This window comes from Primulina huaijiensis, chromosome 5, assembly GCF_012295235.1.
Source record: "Primulina huaijiensis isolate GDHJ02 chromosome 5, ASM1229523v2, whole genome shotgun sequence".
NCBI classification, from domain to species: Eukaryota; Viridiplantae; Streptophyta; class Magnoliopsida; order Lamiales; family Gesneriaceae; genus Primulina; species Primulina huaijiensis.
The window spans coordinates 20,696,951-20,715,516 of record NC_133310.1 but is presented as its reverse complement, the minus strand read 5'-3'; the positions used below and the strand labels follow the sequence as shown (position 1 = coordinate 20,715,516).

The following is an 18,566-nucleotide window of genomic DNA, read 5'->3' as shown; positions in this document are numbered from 1 at the left end:
AAAAATAAAATTTAACGTACTAATTATTTTATTTTCAAAAAATTTACAATTTTCCCATTGTATTTTGTATCTTTTGTAAATTTGGTTATTTATATTTTCAAAACTGGATTTTAATGTTGTATCTTTCAATTTTTGAGAATTTTAGTTTATTTTCATCGAAAATACTGATATAATATTATACATGTAATATTTGATATCAAGTTAGAATTGATAGACGCCAACATCAACGTCAACATAAAAAAAAGAGCTAAAATTGCAAAAACAATACAAAAACAACGGAATATTACAAAAATTTCACAATATAGAATAACAAAAACACAAGAAAACAAATATATAGAATCAAAATTATAATAATCGATGTCACATCAATGCCAAGTCAGAAAAATATCAAATTGCAAAAAACAATTAAAAAAAAAAAGGAATATAACATAAATTCCACAATATATAGAACACCAAAATCACAAAAAACAATATACAAAATCAAAATCATAATTTTCTATTTGTGAAATTTGATAATCGATCTTATCAATCATTTGTTGGTAATTAAAATCGATTATCAATCATTTGTTGGTAAAATAGAAATCAATGCATAAAATATAATAGTAATTATTATAATATCAATTATCTGAATGGAAATCAATGCATAAAATATAATATATTAATTTGATTGTTATTTTTTAAAAATCAAATTATAATATTTCAATTCATGATTTCACGGCATCAACCAAAACTACCCCAAGTGAATATTTGCGCACCACAATTAACGGCCATATCATATGAGGGGCAGAATGAGTATAATGTCATAATACGAGGATTGAAATGAAAATTAATCTAGAAATGGAGAAAGTTGAGAAGAACGCAGTTCGAGAGAGAAGCAAAAGATGATCGCCACAAATCTTGTGCTTTAACCGTTCGTGTCGTGATTTTGTTTGTGGAGCAAGCAGAAGCTAAGGTAATCGCGGGAGATTTTTTTTTACTGAGAATTCTGAAGTTCCTGCCGGAGCTGCGGCGGAGATCGAGATGTTGTTTCAAGTCGGCGGACAAGGGACACGTCCGACTTTTTTCGAGATGGCGGCAGCTCAGCAGCTTCCGTCAAGTTTACGTGCTGCCCTCACTTACTCCCTTGGCGTATGTGTATTCATGCTTGTCAATTCCTCGATTTTTTTTATCAATTTGAATTTTTGGCTTGCCTTTTAGTCTTCATTGGATTGTTTATAGCTGCTGCGTTTAATTATTTTTCTTCAATTCTTTGTTGGAAAATATGATACGGCCGCGGAAATGAGTGAGATTTATTCTTATAGCGCTACTCTTGTTTTTTGCACTCTCGAATACTCAAATTTTGAACTTAATTTTCCACTCTTGGTTTCTCTGACCTGTGGAAATTGGCGGCACCGTCCAAAAATATGAAATTTACTACCGCTTTCTGCAGGTATTGGCGTTAAGAAGACCATTCATCCACAAAATATTAGATTATGAAGATGAGTTTTTCGCCTTGCTTATGATGGTCCTCGAAACTCACAGTTTGCGGACCACAGGTAAATGCCTATTCTTGGTTCAAATTTTGTTTTTGGCTCTAGTTTGAACGAATTGACATGAAACTATTGAATATTGTATTTATGACTTTAAAACATTTATAATAATTTGGATTTTGCCATTGGGAGGGCATTAATTATCCTTGAGTGACCCATCAGTTTTTAACTGCGGAGTCCTTTTTCTAATGGCAGCTCTTATTGATTTGTTACCTTTTGTTCCCCCAGATGCTTCTTTTTCAGAGTCTTTGTATGGCTTAAGAAGGAGAGGAGTTGAGATTGTACTTAGGAAGAGCAATGTACTTGCAGATTCCGGTGCTGAAATTCGTCAGACTGGGTTACAGAAGCATCAAAAACTTCTTTCAGTAGTGTTTCTGGTGAATACTTTATCTTAATATTGATTCAGTTTAGGAAAATGGACCAATTTATTTTAATGGGTTGAGCTAAACTACTATCCTGATTAATTAAAATAGTTGTTTTTTTAATGGATCCAATGTTTTATTAAACTAGAACATTCACAATCCTTCGATTGTGGACTTCTATTGATTAATGTATGATCAGTTGATGCTATTGTCATCTTTCTAAACTATAAATATTTTGCAGTATCCATAACTTTGAGAGAAACATTCTTAAATCTGCATTCCCCATTGTAAAGTAAAACACATTTTAAGTTGTTAATTGATAAAAGGTGAAGAGTTAATCTTTGGCCTCAAATTTAACCCTTTTTTTCAAAGGAGATCTTAAAAATTGAATCACTCTTACCCATTTAGTCCCACTTTTTCAATTTTTTGGGAAAATTCAAGAATCCCCCATGTTAACACCCATGTATAGAGGCTCCTCATCAAACTTCTTCCATTTTCAGTATCAGTCTGTTTATGAGGAAACAGGGGAGTTTCCTGAATCTGATAGTGACTCAAATGTATCGGCAATATGTAGTGGGGATTTAACATCATAATTTTTATATTTAATCCTTTGTTTTATCATTGAGAAGAATGAAACTTCCAATAATTATTTGGTTTCTATGTCATTTTTTTTTCTAGAATCTTGGATGCCAGCAGTTGGTAAGTAAGATGCTTCACCTTGTACTTTGCAGGTTGTATTGCCGTATATGAAGTCAAAATTGCAATCTGTTTATGATAAGGACAGGCAAGCTACACTTCAGGCGAGTTTATGGGGGGATAGTGATGAAAGGTATGGTGATAGTGACTACCTTGGCAGAGGCGATGATTTATTTAGGTCAAGGGTCAACTTAGATACCGGAACATCTGCTAGAGTTCGTTGGACCCAGAGGCTGCAGAAGACTGTGGGTGCTTGCTATCCTTGGCTACATGCTGGAACTGAAGGTGTTTTTTTTGGGGGGGGGTGGGGGTGGGTTCTATTGTAGAATTTCTTTGTTACTCTTTTGTTTACGAGCATAATCTTTCTACATTCTGCAGAATCTCTTGTTGATCAGCCTTCTGATAAAGTGCTAATGTTATGTTCTTCAGGATTATCGTTTGCTTATCAGCTATTATATCTTTTGGATGCCACTGGTTTCTACTCTCCAGGATTACATGCACTTGGCATTCATGTTTGTCGAGCCACGGGGCAGGAGCTGGTATTTACTCCCTAAATATGAATTAGTTCTCTGGGTTTACTTACTGTTACTAAAACCAGCATCGCTTTATAGTCTCTGTCTCTTGAAGTAGCTTGCACATATATTGATTTTTATCCTTCTGAGGGCTAGTCTTAAAGAAATTTATTGCATAGTTGAATGTGATGTCAGAGAAGCATGCTGATCGTGCTTGTATGGATAGAAGTTTCATCTGTCATGATTCTGTGCCACTTGCTTCTATTCTAATTCTAACCAAATAGGTCAACAGTCATGATATTCCTTTTTTTTTATGAGAAACATAATAATATTAATAATAAGTGATTGTTCCATTACATGTAGTGGACTAGTCGTCCACTACCAAGAAATATAAAAACATTCAATTAGCAATACACATAAGTCCAATCTCGCAAAAGATCCAGTATCGATAATTCCTTAAATTCTTTATAACATCCAATCCAGTTTGCTATTTTGATCTTGATTTTTTCCCAACATTTTTCTGTGCTGTGTGATGCTACTTGGAGTTTTGAAGTTGCATCTTCTTTTCTTTTTGTTATTGATTCAGTGGTACATTTTATGTCAATGGTTAGCATGTATTTTACTTTTACTAGTTCTTGATTAACGAGTCTTGAATTTCGAGGCCATCACATATTCTTAATGGTACTTGATTTTTTCATGCATGCAATTTGTAAATTAAATTTCTTAACCTTTATTTTCACTCTTATATGAAAGAATATGTGTTGTTACATCCTTGTATGCCTATGTGCAATCTCTCCGGAAAAAGTTCATGTATGTCACGAGTGCCAATTTGCTGAGTTTGTTGGACGTGGCTGAGATTATTTCATGTGATTTATAATATTGTCTTATTATTTGAGCCTTTTCTGATGTCAAGATAGATGGATACGTCGTCCCAAATTTCAAAAATAAGAAGTCGTGAACGGGAGAGGCTTCGTGGCCCCCCTTGGCTAAAGGTACAAGCCAACCTCGTTATTTTATTAGCTTGGCAATTTGCACGTACATATTTTAGTAAAGTGACATGACTAGCTATTCGATTTTCCTTGATATGGAACAATTTCATTGAGGCCTGACTAGTTTGAGTTTTTGTAGGTTTAGATTGAATATTCGGTGGATGTTTTTCCTGTTTCAGAAGGCTATGCTATTAATAGATTTACATCAAATGCTAATTTTTTTTTACTAATAAAATAGAAGATATCTTATATCCTATTATCATAAATTTTAGGCTCCCGCCAAAGAAAAGTCCACTTTTGCTTTGTATTTAGGTTTTCTTTGATTCGGTTTTACTTACACCTCAGGCAATACAAGGTGGATTGCTCAGCTGCATATATGCTGTCCTGGACTATGCCCAAACTGGTTTGATTGCATCAGTATTTTTCTTTAAAGTGAGTATCCTTCAGCCTTTCATGACATTTTTCATATCCTCTTCGTTTTCTTCATTTAACGTAATTCTTTTTAGAGGCTAGGATTCTTCATGATTTGTTTCTCAGAATTATATCACCTCTCCTGCTCACTCCTATGCTTGTTTCTCTTTTGGATTATAAAAACATGCTTTTTTTTATTACCTGGATATAGATGATGGAATGGTGGTATCAGTCTGCGGAGGATAGAATGTCAGCTTCAGCTGTATATCCCCCACCACCACCTCCTATTCCCCCAATGGTCAGTGGCTCTTTCTGAATTAAAATTTCATTTTGCTTAATTTTCCTGGATAATTTGTCATCTATAGAGGGGCGGCGTTCTTGGAGATAAAGGATGTGTTTGGTTAGCATTTTTAGATGAGTTTTCTCAATCTCAAATTGCTGAAGTGAAAAGATGTTTGATTTTGGATGTTGTTGCTATTTTGTAAATGATTTGTTGTTGTTTTGAAAGAAGAAGAGTAAATAAGAAGAGTAAACAAGAAAAGCAAGAAGAAAGCTTTGCTACTGATAGAATAGCTTTTCTTCTTTACAAAATACTGCTATGGAAATCTTGGAACATGAAGGAAGAAAATTAGTCTTCATTAAGAATAACTTCACGAAAACATTACAATTTAAAACATGATAAATAACTACCCACTAACAACATGATTATTAAACCACCCGCTGACATCATTGGTCTATCATCCCTTGATAAAAAACATGACCAAGAAAATAGGAACAACTTTGAAATATTCAACTAAACAACTGATAAGATTCCACATCTGCCATCCTAAAGCACTATTCTTAATACTCCTCGATTTAGGAGCTGCAAACGCCAATTTTTGTTCTCAAGAATTCAAACTTGATAATCGGCAGAGGCTTGGTTAGAATGTCTGCAGCCTGATCTTCAGCTTTGCAATAGACAAGAACCATGTCTCCATCTTTTTGTACTTCCCTTAAGAAGAATAGCTTGATGTTGAAATGTCTAGTTTTCCCATGAAACACAGGATTATGAGAGAGAGCAATAGCTTGGTTGTCAACAAGAATCTCCGCGCTTTTCTCTTGATCCAAGTGAAAATCAATTAAAATCTTCCTCAGCCATAAAGCTTGATTAGCAGCAGTTGTTGCAGCAACAAAATCTGCCTCAGCTGTGGATTGAGTGCTACAGGTTCTTGTTTTTTAGAGCTCCATGAGAAAATGCCGGAACCAAATGTGAAACAGTAGCCCGAAGTGCTTTTCGTATCATCAAACGGAACCTCCCCAATCACTGTCTGAAAATCCAACCAACTTGAACTCTTTGTTGCTCATGAATTTAATGCCAAAATCACTCGTGCTTTTCACATATCTAATCATAGTTGTCAAGGGCGCAAGGCGCACCGAGGCGCACAAGGGCTCTGGAGCCTGAGGCGCAAGGCGCAAGGCGAGGCGCGCGCCTTACCGAAGCAAGGCGCACATTATTTATTTTTTTAAAAAATATATTTATCTTAGAATAATATATTCAAATATGAAATAATTAAGTCACAATGTCACACAAAACAACAAATAATTAATAAGTTCATTATAATAAGCAACACGATTAAAATTCTTCAATCATCCAAATCAAATTCATCTTCTTCCATCGAATCATCAGAGTCCCTAGAACTGATACCTGAGCTTTCTTCAATAAATGGTTCTTGGCCTTTCTCTTATTCACGCTGTCACGTTGTTGGCTTCTGTAATTCTGTTGCAGTGTGCACACTTCTGCTCTTGTCACCTTATGATATTTAATTTGTTAACTGGGTTGCTAGGGTTTAAGGTTGGGTTGGGCTTTTTACATTTTAAGTTAATATTAAAAAAACAGAGAAATTGCATTTTCAAATGATACTTCTCTGTCACTGAATTTAAAAAAAAAAGGCAATCTCAGGCGCGCCCGAGAGCCATTCCAAGGCGAGCCGAGGCGCGCGCCTGGGCTCGCCTTTGTAAATCGCTGCGCCTGGGATTTCCCCAAGCGCAATGCCGGCGCCTGGTAGTGCCTCTCGCCTTGAGGCGCGAGGCGCTCGCCTTTGACAACTATGTATCTAATCACCCTTTTTGCAGCTTTGAGATGTCATTCACTTGCACAGTGCATAAATCGAGACAAAATGCTTACAACATTCAAAATATCAGGCCGAGTTGTTGTGAGATACATCAAGCAACCAATCAAACTTCTAACATATGCTTGATCAATTTTGACTTCTCCATCCTCTTTACAGAGCTTTTCCTTTTGGTGCATGGGAGTGCTTATTTCTTTGCGTTCTTCAAGTGTAAACTTCTTCAGAATTTTCTTGGCATATTTCTTGTGACAAATGAATACTTCATGCTCAATATGTTTAATTTCCATTCCAAAAAAGAAGGTCATCAATCCGAGGCGCACATGCGCCATGGAACCTGAGGCGCAAGGCGAGGCGCGCGCCTTACCAAAGCAAGATTCACGTTTTTAAATTTTAAAAATTAAGTCACAATGTCACTCAAAACAAAAAATAATTAATAAGTTCATGGTCATCAGTAATATAATTAAAAATTTTCAATTATCCAAATCAAGTTCATCCGCTTCCATCGAATAATCAGAGTCCCCAAAACTTTCGAACTTGTATTCTTCTTAGTCTTCATAATTTTCTAGATCAATATCAATTTATTCTTCTTCTTCATCCAAAAAATATGAAATCGTTCTTTTTCTGGTTGTTTTAGATGTAAATGTTCTTATCTCGTTCTTCTGTTCAGCGTTCTCTTCTTCTGATTCCAGCATTGGAGCATTGGGTTGTTAAGGTTTGGGTTTGGGCTTTTTGTTTTAAACAAGTAATTAAAATTTATTTACTAAAGCGCGCCTGAATGAACTTCCAAGGCTAGTCCATACGAGCGTCTGGGTTCGCCTTAGTGAATCAAGAGTTTGAATTCTACAATCACTCTCATTCTTAATTTTGGCTTTAAAGTTCTAGAACACATGAGGCCCTCTGACTTGGAATTTAAAAAAAAAATCCAACACATACAACACATACGGGTGAAATCATCTATAAAAATAACATAATAGAGATTTCCTTTTAAAGAAGGCGTTCTTTGCGGGCCAGCAACATCTCTATAAAATATTGTTGCTTCTTTGATGCTCTCCATGCAACCTTAGGAAATGATTTCCTTCTTTGCTTCCCAAACTCTCATGCTTTGCAATTTGGAATATGATCATCAAGTTCTGGAAGATCATTTACCATCATCCTAGAATTCATTTGTAATAGTCATTGGTGATGATAGCGACCAGGTCTCTTGTGCCATATTTCTGTGATATTTTCTTTGACTGGGAAAGCTCCTCCTCTAATGGGTTTAATGCAAAGCTTTTTCTTTCATTTTTACTTCGAAAATATCTTGGCCAACTGTATCTTTGATCAAGCAACGTTTTTCTTCGAAGACAACTTTATAACTCATTTCAATTAGTTGACCAACACTTGACTAGTTTTGACTAATTTCAGGGACACATAACACGTCAGAAATGAATTTTGTACCTGATCAAGTTGAAATCGCAATTGTTCCTCTTCCTTAATCGGTGATGTACTCGCTGTTTCCAATTTGCACCTTTCACGTGTTTGTGCTCCTTAGATCTTTGAATAGATTCTTCTCATGTGTCATGTGGTTGGTACAACCACTATGAATAAGCCAACTCTCACTTGATTCGATGCTAGAGAAACATGTAGCCAGTTTGTCAACAAGTTCATTTTCACCTTGGTGTTCATTTTTCTTTTTGCAAATGATAGTTTCACGTCCCATCTGGTTGCATTTGTCTCCTTTGGCATCTGGTCTTCTCCAACATTTAAAATCCGGATGTGTTTTTCCACCACAATGTTGGCAAGGAGGATGAGATCCCTTATTGTTTCCAGCTTTGTACCTGTTGTTGTTGGCTGAAGATTCTCCATCTGAGCCTTGTTGCTTCTTGCCCTTCTTTTTCCAGTTGTTTTTTGCATTTTCTTGATGCTTGACAAATAAGGCTCCATCAACTTCATCTTCATGTCTCATAGCCCTTCTTTGCTCCCGGGCTAGCAATGCATTCAATAACTCTGCCAGAGAAACTATAACATGTCCTTAGTGTTTTCTAAGGATGTTATTGTGGCCTCAGACTTTTCAGGTATCGTCACAAGAATTTTATCAACAATCCTTGAATCTCTACGAACCAAGTAATCTGACTCGGCTTGCAATATTGAGCAACTTCTCAGAATACTCTTTGATAGATTCGGTTTCTTCATCTTTTGCAACTCAGAGTCACGTACCAAGTTTAAAACTTTCATCCCTCGAATCTTTCCATCTCCTTCATATTCAGTCTTGAGATGATCACATCTCTGTTTAGCTGACTTCGGAGACATGATATGAGTGAAGATGGTTGGTGAAACAGCAGCAAACAAGCAGGCCTTTGCCTTTGATTTCTTTGTTTTCTTCTCCTTTTGCGCTTTGATTTGTGCCATGGTAGCATTGTCAGGAAGTGCTGGGATTTCATAATCTTCTTCCGCTGGTTCCCAAAGATCCCAGGCTTCCAAGTATGTCTCCATATGTAGTATGTACTACCCAAATTTGGTAGTTTTCTCCGTCAAACACTGGTAGAGCAATTGAGAAGAATTTGGTAGTTTTCTCCGTCGAACACTGGTGGAGCTATTGAGAAGACACTAACTTGGGCTTTCATGGAGGGCTCTTGACACCAGATGTTTTGAAAGAAGAAGAATAAATAAGAATAGTAAAACAAAGAAAAGTAAGAAGAAAGCTTTGCCATTGATAGAATAGCTTTTCTTCTTTACAGAGTACTGCTATTGAAATCTTGGAACGTGAAGGAAGAAAACCAAAACTTCATTAAGAATAACTTCACGAACATTACAATTTAAAGCATGAGAAATAACTACCCACTAACATGATTGATTAAACTACCCACTCACATCATGGGTAAATCATCACATGATCAAGAAAATAGAACTTTGAAATATTCAACTAAACAATTGATAAGATTCCACATCAGCAATCCTAAAGCACAATTCTTAACCGATAAACCAATAACCGAATACTTTTGTCAGTAAATACTGCATCCATAAATAGATTTTCTTCCGAGTTCTAGTCTCAATAAGAATGCTAGTTTTTACTGTTCATATATTATGATATGAATATACTACACCAATTCGTTTTGTATGGATGACGAGATTTCATTAATACAAAACCAATTCCAATAGACTTATTGGAGGGTCATTGGCGTGTGTGCCGAGCTCTTTTCTGTAGCTTGGGATCGTAAAGTGAGATTTTATGTCCTTTGTCATACCAACAAACTTACTTCCGTGCTTTGTATTTTGTTGCCATACAGGTTGCAAAGGATGGAATCCCTCTTCCCACAGACAAGGCATCATGCCCTTTATGCTCACAAAAGCGCGCCAATCCATCAGTATTGACAGCTTCAGGATTTGTTTTCTGCTATACTTGCATATTTAAATATGTCACTCAGGTGAGACTCCTTTAAATTTGGCCTTGTTTTTCAGCGTCAAGATTTAAAGCTGTTTTATGGTTTCCGAAAATAGCATAAGCATAACCTCTGGATTGAGAATCGACGTCTTCTTTGGATTATAGTTAGTTTTACCATATTATTTTACCAGTAGATCGGGAAATGACCAGCTTTGATAAAGGAAGTTTCAGTCCATTTTTCTTTTTGAGTCCATTTCAGTCCATTTTATGAATAAATAAAACGTGTAATTTTCTCACAAAAAATCTCATTCGAATGCTTGATATCATAATGCTCCTCTCTTTCTTGTTCATTACCTTTTCTGATGCGGTATTTTCCTACTGGTAGTTTTATGCGTTTTCTGCATTTTGCATTGCTACTCTGGTAAATTCGTTGTTTTCGTGGTCGCAGTACAAGCGTTGTCCGGTTACATTGATGCCTGCTACGGTAGACCTTATCAGAAGGCTTTTTCATGATATATAGAAACTGGGAAAGGCGATGTAATACCGGAAATCGGTGGTGTCGTCGAATTTCTTCCATCACCTACCAAGAATCATATTTTTTTCCATGAATGCAGAGAAGTTTGTATGTACAACATATTGTTAAGGTATGCAATCATCGTGCAAAAAATAATCCTATTTTATATTCTGAAGTTGAAGAAGTTCCAGCAATTAAATAAAATAAGTACCATCTTTACTATGTTACTGTAGATGAGTATGATAAAATAGATGGTTGTGGTGTAGGAGTAAGTTTGCTAAAATGACAATATATCTAAAAAATTTTAAAAATGATATAAATTATAATTAACAAAATACTTCCATACATAGTTAGTTATTTAAATTTATTATAAGAAATCAAACATTTAAAATTCTTGGTTTTAATTACTTTTAAAAACTTTTTAAATAAAATTTTTTAAAATCAAAGAATAGTTTACGAAAAAATTAATTTATTCTCCTAAATATGCTCATACGATTATTAATATATTTATAGACATGCACGCATCAGTTCATTACACGGTCAATCAAGTATTAAGCAGGAATTGATACTGTGTGTCTGAAAGTTCAAAAAATTATTGGAAATTATATCTAATGAAATTGACAAATTGATCCCTTAACTGTGTGAATTTAGAAAATGTTTTATGTTTTTTTTTAAGAATGAAAATATCAGATTTGGTACAAAGCACTCATTTATGGATAAAATAATTCAAGCAATTATTTAGTTTAGAGTCTTTAGGCTGAAAGACATGTTATGATATCCAACTAGATTACAGCCAACAAGTTAGCCCCCACCAAACAAAAATCTGGTGTATATATGTTATATTATTAATTTTGTTTCTTCCCCATTTCTACTATTCGAATTTTTTCCCAAATGTAAATATTATAATCTTTGAATTTCATTTTATGTATTTTCAATTTTTTTTAAAAAAAAACTATACCTAAAAATCACTCATCTTTGTGTAGGTTTTACCATATCTCCTGTCACAACTTTATTGGCAAGATTACCGAACTTAGCAAACAATGGTTGGTGTTTCAAAATTTTTTTTTTAAAAAAAATTAGGCATAAAATTGTATTATTCCTTCTGATATTATGTTAAAAAAATTAGGCATAAAATTGTATTATTCCTTCTGATATTATGTGCATTAAATTAAATGTTGGCCGTAAATAAGCCTTAAATTATACACAATAATAGTATTGTTAAGTAACTGACACGTTAAATTCATTACAAATAACGTAAGGAGGACCCCCCCCCACCCCACCCCCCCCCCCCCCCCCCCCCCCACCCCCCCCCCCCCCCCCACCCCCCCCCCCCCCACCCCCCCCCCCCCCACCCCCCCCCCCCCCCGGCCCCCCCCCCCCCCCCCCCCCCGCGTCTTTGAGATCCCGTTGTTTGAAATAACATATCAATTTACACACACATGTTATGAAGGAATTCACACACATAATTATTCCAGTGACTTTTATTGAATAATTTGTGGGATAAATAATAATTTTATATTAGAATTAACAAATTTCTGATTTTTCGAAGTTATTACTTATTTGNTTTTTTTTTTTTTTTTTTGAGATTTGAGTTACGAGATGCTCTACATATCTTAACAAATACTAAATACTAATGTACGATAAAATTTTGTGTAAATACAATATTATTGTTGTAATTTTTTTCTCTCTCAAATTTTTATGTATGTTATTACTTTGTTTTCATATAAAACTATGGTTTATATGTATATATACACACACACACATTCGCACCATTGAAATATTGAATGTCACATATAACTTATTTGAGGCGTAAAAGGGAAGGCACTATATGCTATGATTGGGAATTGTTGTGGTACCACCAATGCTTTCACCCGTTCATCGACATAAAAAGCCTTAACTTTATTCATACTTTATCGTGTTTCAATTTCNAAAAAAAAGAAAAAAACGCGTGGTCGCAAATGATAAGTTTTATGCATGTTACGATGTATATATATAATTTTGATATGATGTTCACCCATTGTGTCAACTTTCGTATTCATCAATAAGATTATATTCATTTATCAGATATATAATTTGGATATGTTTTATCACATCTAATAGATAACTGTCAACTCATTTTAAATTGTCTTATAAATTAAACTTCTAAATCATTTAGGTGATCTATCTTTTTAGTTGCTATGTCAAAGGAAAAAAAGGTTGCAATTATCCTCATCAACCATAAATTGATTTGTAGCATTTTTGTAAAATATTATATCTATTGATTCTCAAAAATAAATATAATATCTATTGCTGATGAGACGGCTTAAATATTTTGAATTAAATAATAATACTATTATTTAATCACTCTCCGATAAAAACAATTATTGTTATTTATAAATTAAATAACATGCAAATAATCAATTGAGGATAAATACCATCAACATTTGAAAGTTGAAAATTTGGAAATCTACGTTTTGTATGATAAGAAAATGTACCTAACCATCTGACTTGGCAAGAAAAATCATCAATTATTTCAAAATCTGTTTGGTTAGATAAAAGTTGAAGTAAAGTCACACTTGGTTAAAAATTTTAGAAGTTCATCTTTCTTGAACATTAAACAATTTAGCTGTTTGTAAACTTATCCAGACATCAACAAAAGATTTGATTTTTTTATCTCTGTTTTTCTCCTTCATCCACCAACTTTGGCAGAGCCAGCTAGCTTCTGAAAAGATTCGGCTAAAAAACAACTTCCCTCAAATCAAAGTTATTGTTGTAAGTGATCTGAGTCAACCAAGTGAGTATTTAAAGTTTAAAACATAGAAATATTTTATGTATAACATCATAAAAAAATAAAAAGAAAGAAACAGATTTCCTAGGAAACAGAACACCAGTACTGCTGAAGACTACGAGTGATTGTTTCCACGGGGAGAGTTTGTGTTATGTCATGTTACCTCTAAAGTTTTCATTATATATATATATATTATATACAAAAGATTCCTCTCTGGTGAAGTGTCTGGTCCCGTCTTCTTGGATTTACTGATCTCTCTTTTTTTTTTGCTTTTTGTTTTCCTGTTGGATTTTTGGCAGAAAACGCCATTTTTGGTGCCTACTTTTATGATATTCTGAGGACATACAGTTATCTTCATTCATCTTTTTGTTGGTGCCTTTTTTAAATCGGAGGTAAATGAATTGGATTGTTGTTACTAAAATATGTGGGGGCACATGTGTCTGTTTGCATGTCCATCTGTTGCTTCTTTCCTTTCTTCTTCCTTCTTCCTTCTGCATCCACTTGTTCTATCATAATTACATTTCTTTTTCTTTTTTACTTTCTTGGAAATTGCTGAAAACCAATTTGAAATTAGATTATTGCTCAACTTTTTCAGTTATGATTCCGTATTTTCACCCACTCTTTTATATGTGAAAAAAGAAGAGTTGAAAATGGACGTCTACTTTTTTCTGATACATTTTTATGCTTTCTTGCAGCTGGGAGAAAGGTAGAACACAAGAAACACGTATAAAAATACCCAAAATAATCCCTTTTTATTCCAAACTTTTTTTGGAAAAACGGGAAGTTTAGATAAAGGAATTGCATGTGATTGCAGTTGAGGATTAGTTGAGAACACATCATGTTTCCTTTTACTAGTGTTCCATTTTGAGGTCACTGTTTTCTTGGAATTGAATTAACAGTCCTTTTGTGGCAAAGAAAAGGGAATGGAGCCATTCAATTTGAATCACAAGTCTCTGGAGAGAGTTGTTTCACAGAGGGCAATTCAAATGAGCAGTTCATTTTCTTGCCAAATTTGTGCGATTGGTTTTCTTTGTGGGATTTGTTTAACCTCGTTGTTTATGGCTGCTCTCACTTCATTTGGTGCTTTTGCATTGTGGGGCAATTCATTTTCGAATGGAATTCCGAGTTTGAATTCGAGCTCGATCGGTTTCAGTAAGTTCATCATATATCCATTTTCTTGTGATTCCCGTTATTCATTACTTGTTGAATAAATTTCCATTACCATGTTCTGGTTTTATTTTTCTGAATAATGTTCTTGGTATAATTGCAATTTTTTTTGTTTTTATCAATTTCTTCTTATTTGATGTTAGTGATTACGCTTGATCTTTTAATTTGATTTGAGGTTATCTAATTTCATCCAAAACTCACCGTTCCGTTGCTCTTAGGATACGGTCTACTCTCATATAAAAATATTTAAAATAAATAAAAATTTCACCTGTATAAAACGCGACATGATAAATTATGTGAAGTCAAAACGTGCATTTTAGAAAAATTCAAACATGAAATTTGAAAACTTCTTTAACCAAATATCCTTTGTTTTGATCTTATGGAATTCGCTCCCGAGGCGATCTTTAAGGTTCGAGTCCCCGTAGGTTGCGAAAAATAAATAAAGAAAAAGTGTCAAGTGTGTCTTGTAAGGAGTTGGACTATTCCTAACGTTAAAAGATGCATCAACTTTACTCCCCTGTTTACAGCCTTCCAATGGAGCCAACTCACTTTTTTCCTTGGCAAGAAACACTGAAACCCACTTTTAAAGTTATTAATGTTAAAAATATAATGCATATTGAAAATTTTGTCTGATTTCTTTACATGACAGATGGAAACTGCGATGGATTACCGAAAGAAAGCGAAAAAATTATGTATCCAAATGAAAGTATTAAGCTCGAAACAGATGACGAAAGAGTCTCCATGCTATACTCAGCATGGAGTGAAGTATTTAATATAAGCGACAAATCAGTAGACAATGAAGATAAGTTCTCTCATAAAGTTCGAATATCCGAAGTTCTGCCAGACGCTCCTCACCTGGAGAATTGCAAGTTAAAAGTTCAAGCGAATGATCATCTTGATCGGAGACTTGAGAACATGAACCTCCCACCGTGGACCATCTGGAAAGGTCGATTAGACGACCTTTCACTATTGTCGAATGATGAGCAACTCATATACAACAGGGATCAAACAATATTTCAAGGAGCTTATCCTCCTTGGGTATGCGAGTTTTACTTGAAACAGATTATCTATTTATGTTTCTCATCTATGATTAATATCGCAACTTATGAACCTATTCTTAAACTGTAATGATATTTGAACCAGGATGTGAAACATACACTTTAATTTGTTTTATATCTCTGCCACTCATTGAGAGTGAGAATTTTTTTTTACCAGATTGAGGGATCGGATGAAGAAAACTATCCTCTAACTAGAAAAGTGCAACGAGACATATGGCTTCATCAGCATCCAGTCAACTGCAGTGATCCTAGTATAAAGTTTTTAGTAGCTGATTGGGAGAGATTGCCTGGATTTGGTATAGGTGCACAAATCGCGGGTATGTGTGGTCTTCTTGCGATTGCCATCAATGAAAAGAGGGTTCTCGTTACCGATTATTATAATCGAGCCGATCATGATGGCTGTAAAGGTTGGTTATGACATACTGGATCACACTTGCGTGAAATATGCTTCTCTTTTTTTGGTATACTCTGTTTCGTGATTTATTATATATTTGTGTGCTTTGTAGGTTCGTCTCGCTCTAGTTGGTCTTGTTATTTCTTCCCAGAAACTTCTCTAGAATGCAAGAGACGTGCATTTGAACTAAAGCAAGATAAAGAAGCATGGGAAAAGATGGTTATAACAGGTAAAGACAACTATTCTTCAAGAGACATATGGTCCGGTAGGATTCCAAGGTAAAAAAACGTTTGCGCACACTACTTGTTTGCTTTCCAATTAAACATTGTATTTGTCTTATAAATTTACTTTTTAGGGTGTGGGGCAATCCTTGGAGTATGATTCAGCCAACAACGGAGATAAACGGGAGCTTAATTACACACCATCGTAAAATGGATCGGAGATGGTGGAGAGCACAGGTAGAGTGAATCCCTTTCCAGGTACTCGATGGATGCTCAAAAATTGATATTATCAAGCTCGAGCATGAGAAATTCAATACAAGGAGAAATTCAATACGTATGAGAGTCTGGCTTGAGTTTGAAATTAACAACTCAATCCTGCTCAAGTCAAATTTCAAGTATTCTTAACTCTTAATCTAGTTGTGCTTGGGTAGAGCAAACTCAAGCTCGACTTGCCTAAATTCTTTTGCAGCTGTAGCCATTCTTGAAATTTTTAAAATGTTACAGGCAGTTCGCTACCTGATGAGGTTTCAGTCTGAGTACATGTGCAACTTAATGAATGTTGCACGGCATCAGGCCTTTGGATGGGAAGCAGCTAAAATGGTTCTTGCATCTCATGTACAGGTTTGCCATTTCTTGGAATAGCTTAAGATACTAATAAGAGTTTAAATGCACATAATAGGTTATACGAGCGATCATTTCCATATTCCACTGAAAATAAAGCTTCACCTTAGGGTCGTAATCAATCTCTATCCATTTCTTTTTCATTTTGCATTTCCACATGATATGAACACGCAATTATACCGTGTTTATAAATAGTTGTAAAAAGAAGACCATTTGTGATAAAACATTACTTTTTTGAACTGAATGGAATGTTGTTGTCAATGATGTGCATGTTCTCTTACAAATTTCTTGTTTTTGCAACTATATTTTCTTTCCTAGTCTTTCTTCACGAATCAGCCTTTTGTATTTACCCCTTTCACCAGTATCCTGATGAGGGAAGCAGAAGGCAATTTGCATTCTAACGTCCAGAGTCTCTAATCATTCTGCAGGATACAGAAGATAAGAACTCGCATGACATAGATAAATATGTATGGTCAAATCATGAACTATGGATTCCTCGTCCATTATTAAGCATGCACGTTAGAATGGGAGATAAGGCATGTGAAATGAAAGTGCTTGGACTTGAAGAATACATGCACCTCGCCCAACGAGTCCGAAAACGCTTCCCACATCTCAACAACATCTGGCTATCTACTGAAATGCAGGTTCGTGTTAATATGCAGAGTGTATTGATTTCTCAAACAGTTGTGGAGCCAGAGGGGGACTGTAAGGTCAATTTTATAATTTTACATGGAAAAGTACAATAAATATTATATTTTGCCCCTCATAAATTATTTCAATTTTAGTTTCATTGTCTTAATTCAAACAAATAAAATCATCCGACTCTGCCACTAGTTTCACATGTAGTTTTCTTGTAGAAATTTGGTAGCATACTGAGAAAGTCAGCTGACAATAGTAGATGCTCATCATTTTCAATTAGGATGTCATCGATGGATCAAAATCCTACCGGCATTGGAAGTTTTACTACACGGATGTGACACGACAAACTGGCAACATTTTGATGGCGACATATGAGGCAAGTCTAGGGAGGGAAACAGGCACGAACTATCCACTTGTTAACTTTCTGATGGCCACGGAGGCTGATTTTTTCGTCGGAGCGTTAGGCTCAACATGGTGTTTTCTCATCGATGGTATGAGGAATACAGGAGGAAAAGTCATGTATGGTTATCTGAGTGTTAACAAGGATAGATTTTGGTAGAGTTATCAAAATCCATTGGTGTTTAACACGATATTTTCCGAAAATCTCATCAATGGAGGAACGATATCACCTTTTTTGTTCGATAAGATACAGATATTCGTCATCTGCACAAATATAAGATGACATCTGATCAGCAAAGTGAAACATGTGACAAATACTCTATCAAGGATAGAACAACCGTTTCATGAAATAGGCGGATGTATGGTGTGTAGATATGAATGTTTAGGCAATAATGCTCGACTTAGCCTCATCTTGGGTTCCTTTGAGACCTATAATGGTCTTTCTGCTAATTTTATTTCCTGTTTTTGTTTAGTGAAAAATTAGCTCGTGTATTTCTTCGACAAAATAATGGATGTGTATCTATTTGAATATTAAATAAATACATTTTTAACAAATAAAACAAGAAATAAATGAGTAAAAAACTATGTTGTTTGATAGTGTTTTATCCATTTTAAAAAAAAAACAGTATTTTATCTTTTATATAGATTACCTCTTGATCTAAATACATTTAAGTAGTAAAATAAGATGACATTTTTAATGAAAATGATAAACTTATGTCAACAAATACTAAAAATTAGATTATCCAAAAGATATAATCATATCTCAAAAAAATTTACGAAATGGGATATTCGAGAAAATTTTAATAGTTTGTATGATA

At 34.7% G+C, this 18,566-nt stretch overlaps 2 protein-coding genes across 7 annotated transcripts; both read left to right on the top strand.

Annotated features, from left to right (window-relative positions):
• Window positions 1-807: 807 nt before the first annotated feature.
• LOC140977002 (peroxisome biogenesis protein 12) lies at window positions 808-10,689 on the top strand. 2 transcript variants are annotated; one of them, XR_012175358.1, is made up of 10 exons: window positions 808-1,128; window positions 1,430-1,535; window positions 1,758-1,906; window positions 2,623-2,872; window positions 3,017-3,126; window positions 4,017-4,091; window positions 4,434-4,520; window positions 4,711-4,797; window positions 5,543-5,703; window positions 9,874-9,992. XR_012175358.1 is itself a non-coding variant. In XM_073441509.1 (10 exons), the coding sequence occupies exons 1-10, from the start codon at window positions 1,021-1,023 to the stop codon at window positions 10,486-10,488; spliced, it is 1,182 nt and encodes a 393-aa protein (XP_073297610.1). In that variant the 5' UTR covers window positions 809-1,020; the 3' UTR covers window positions 10,489-10,689. The 2 variants fall into 2 exon arrangements, 1 of the variants encoding a protein (XP_073297610.1); XM_073441509.1 differs by lacking the exon at window positions 5,543-5,703 and adding an exon at window positions 10,417-10,689 and having other exon boundaries at window positions 809-1,128; window positions 9,874-10,011.
• A 2,347-nt stretch (window positions 10,690-13,036) lies between these two features.
• On the top strand, window positions 13,037-18,288 carry LOC140977001 (uncharacterized). 5 transcript variants are annotated; one of them, XM_073441505.1, is made up of 10 exons: window positions 13,094-13,233; window positions 13,549-13,641; window positions 13,945-14,401; window positions 15,066-15,454; window positions 15,632-15,881; window positions 15,981-16,146; window positions 16,224-16,326; window positions 16,594-16,710; window positions 17,139-17,354; window positions 17,630-18,288. In XM_073441505.1, the coding sequence occupies exons 3-10, from the start codon at window positions 14,173-14,175 to the stop codon at window positions 17,906-17,908; spliced, it is 1,749 nt and encodes a 582-aa protein (XP_073297606.1). In that variant the 5' UTR covers window positions 13,094-13,233; window positions 13,549-13,641; window positions 13,945-14,172; the 3' UTR covers window positions 17,909-18,288. The 5 variants fall into 5 exon arrangements, with proteins under 5 accessions (XP_073297605.1, XP_073297606.1, XP_073297608.1 ...); XM_073441504.1 differs by lacking the exon at window positions 13,549-13,641 and having other exon boundaries at window positions 13,037-13,233; XM_073441507.1 differs by lacking the exons at window positions 13,094-13,233; window positions 13,549-13,641 and adding an exon at window positions 13,460-13,477.
• The last annotated feature ends 278 nt before the right edge of the window (window positions 18,289-18,566 follow it).

Excerpts from the sequence above, each read along its gene's own strand:
- LOC140977001 (XM_073441504.1), top strand. The coding sequence starts at position 14,173 with ATGGAGCCATTCAATTTGAATCACAAGTCTCTGGAGAGAGTTGTTTCA. Across the intron at positions 15,455-15,631 it reads AAGGAGCTTATCCTCCTTGG|ATTGAGGGATCGGATGAAGA; the intron begins GTATGCGAGTTT and ends TTTTTTTACCAG. Across the intron at positions 17,355-17,629 it reads GGCTATCTACTGAAATGCAG|GATGTCATCGATGGATCAAA; the intron begins GTTCGTGTTAAT and ends ATTTTCAATTAG.
- LOC140977002 (XM_073441509.1), top strand. The coding sequence starts at position 1,021 with ATGTTGTTTCAAGTCGGCGGACAAGGGACACGTCCGACTTTTTTCGAG. Across the intron at positions 1,129-1,429 it reads CCCTCACTTACTCCCTTGGC|GTATTGGCGTTAAGAAGACC; the intron begins GTATGTGTATTC and ends CGCTTTCTGCAG. Across the intron at positions 1,907-2,622 it reads TTCTTTCAGTAGTGTTTCTG|GTTGTATTGCCGTATATGAA; the intron begins GTGAATACTTTA and ends TGTACTTTGCAG.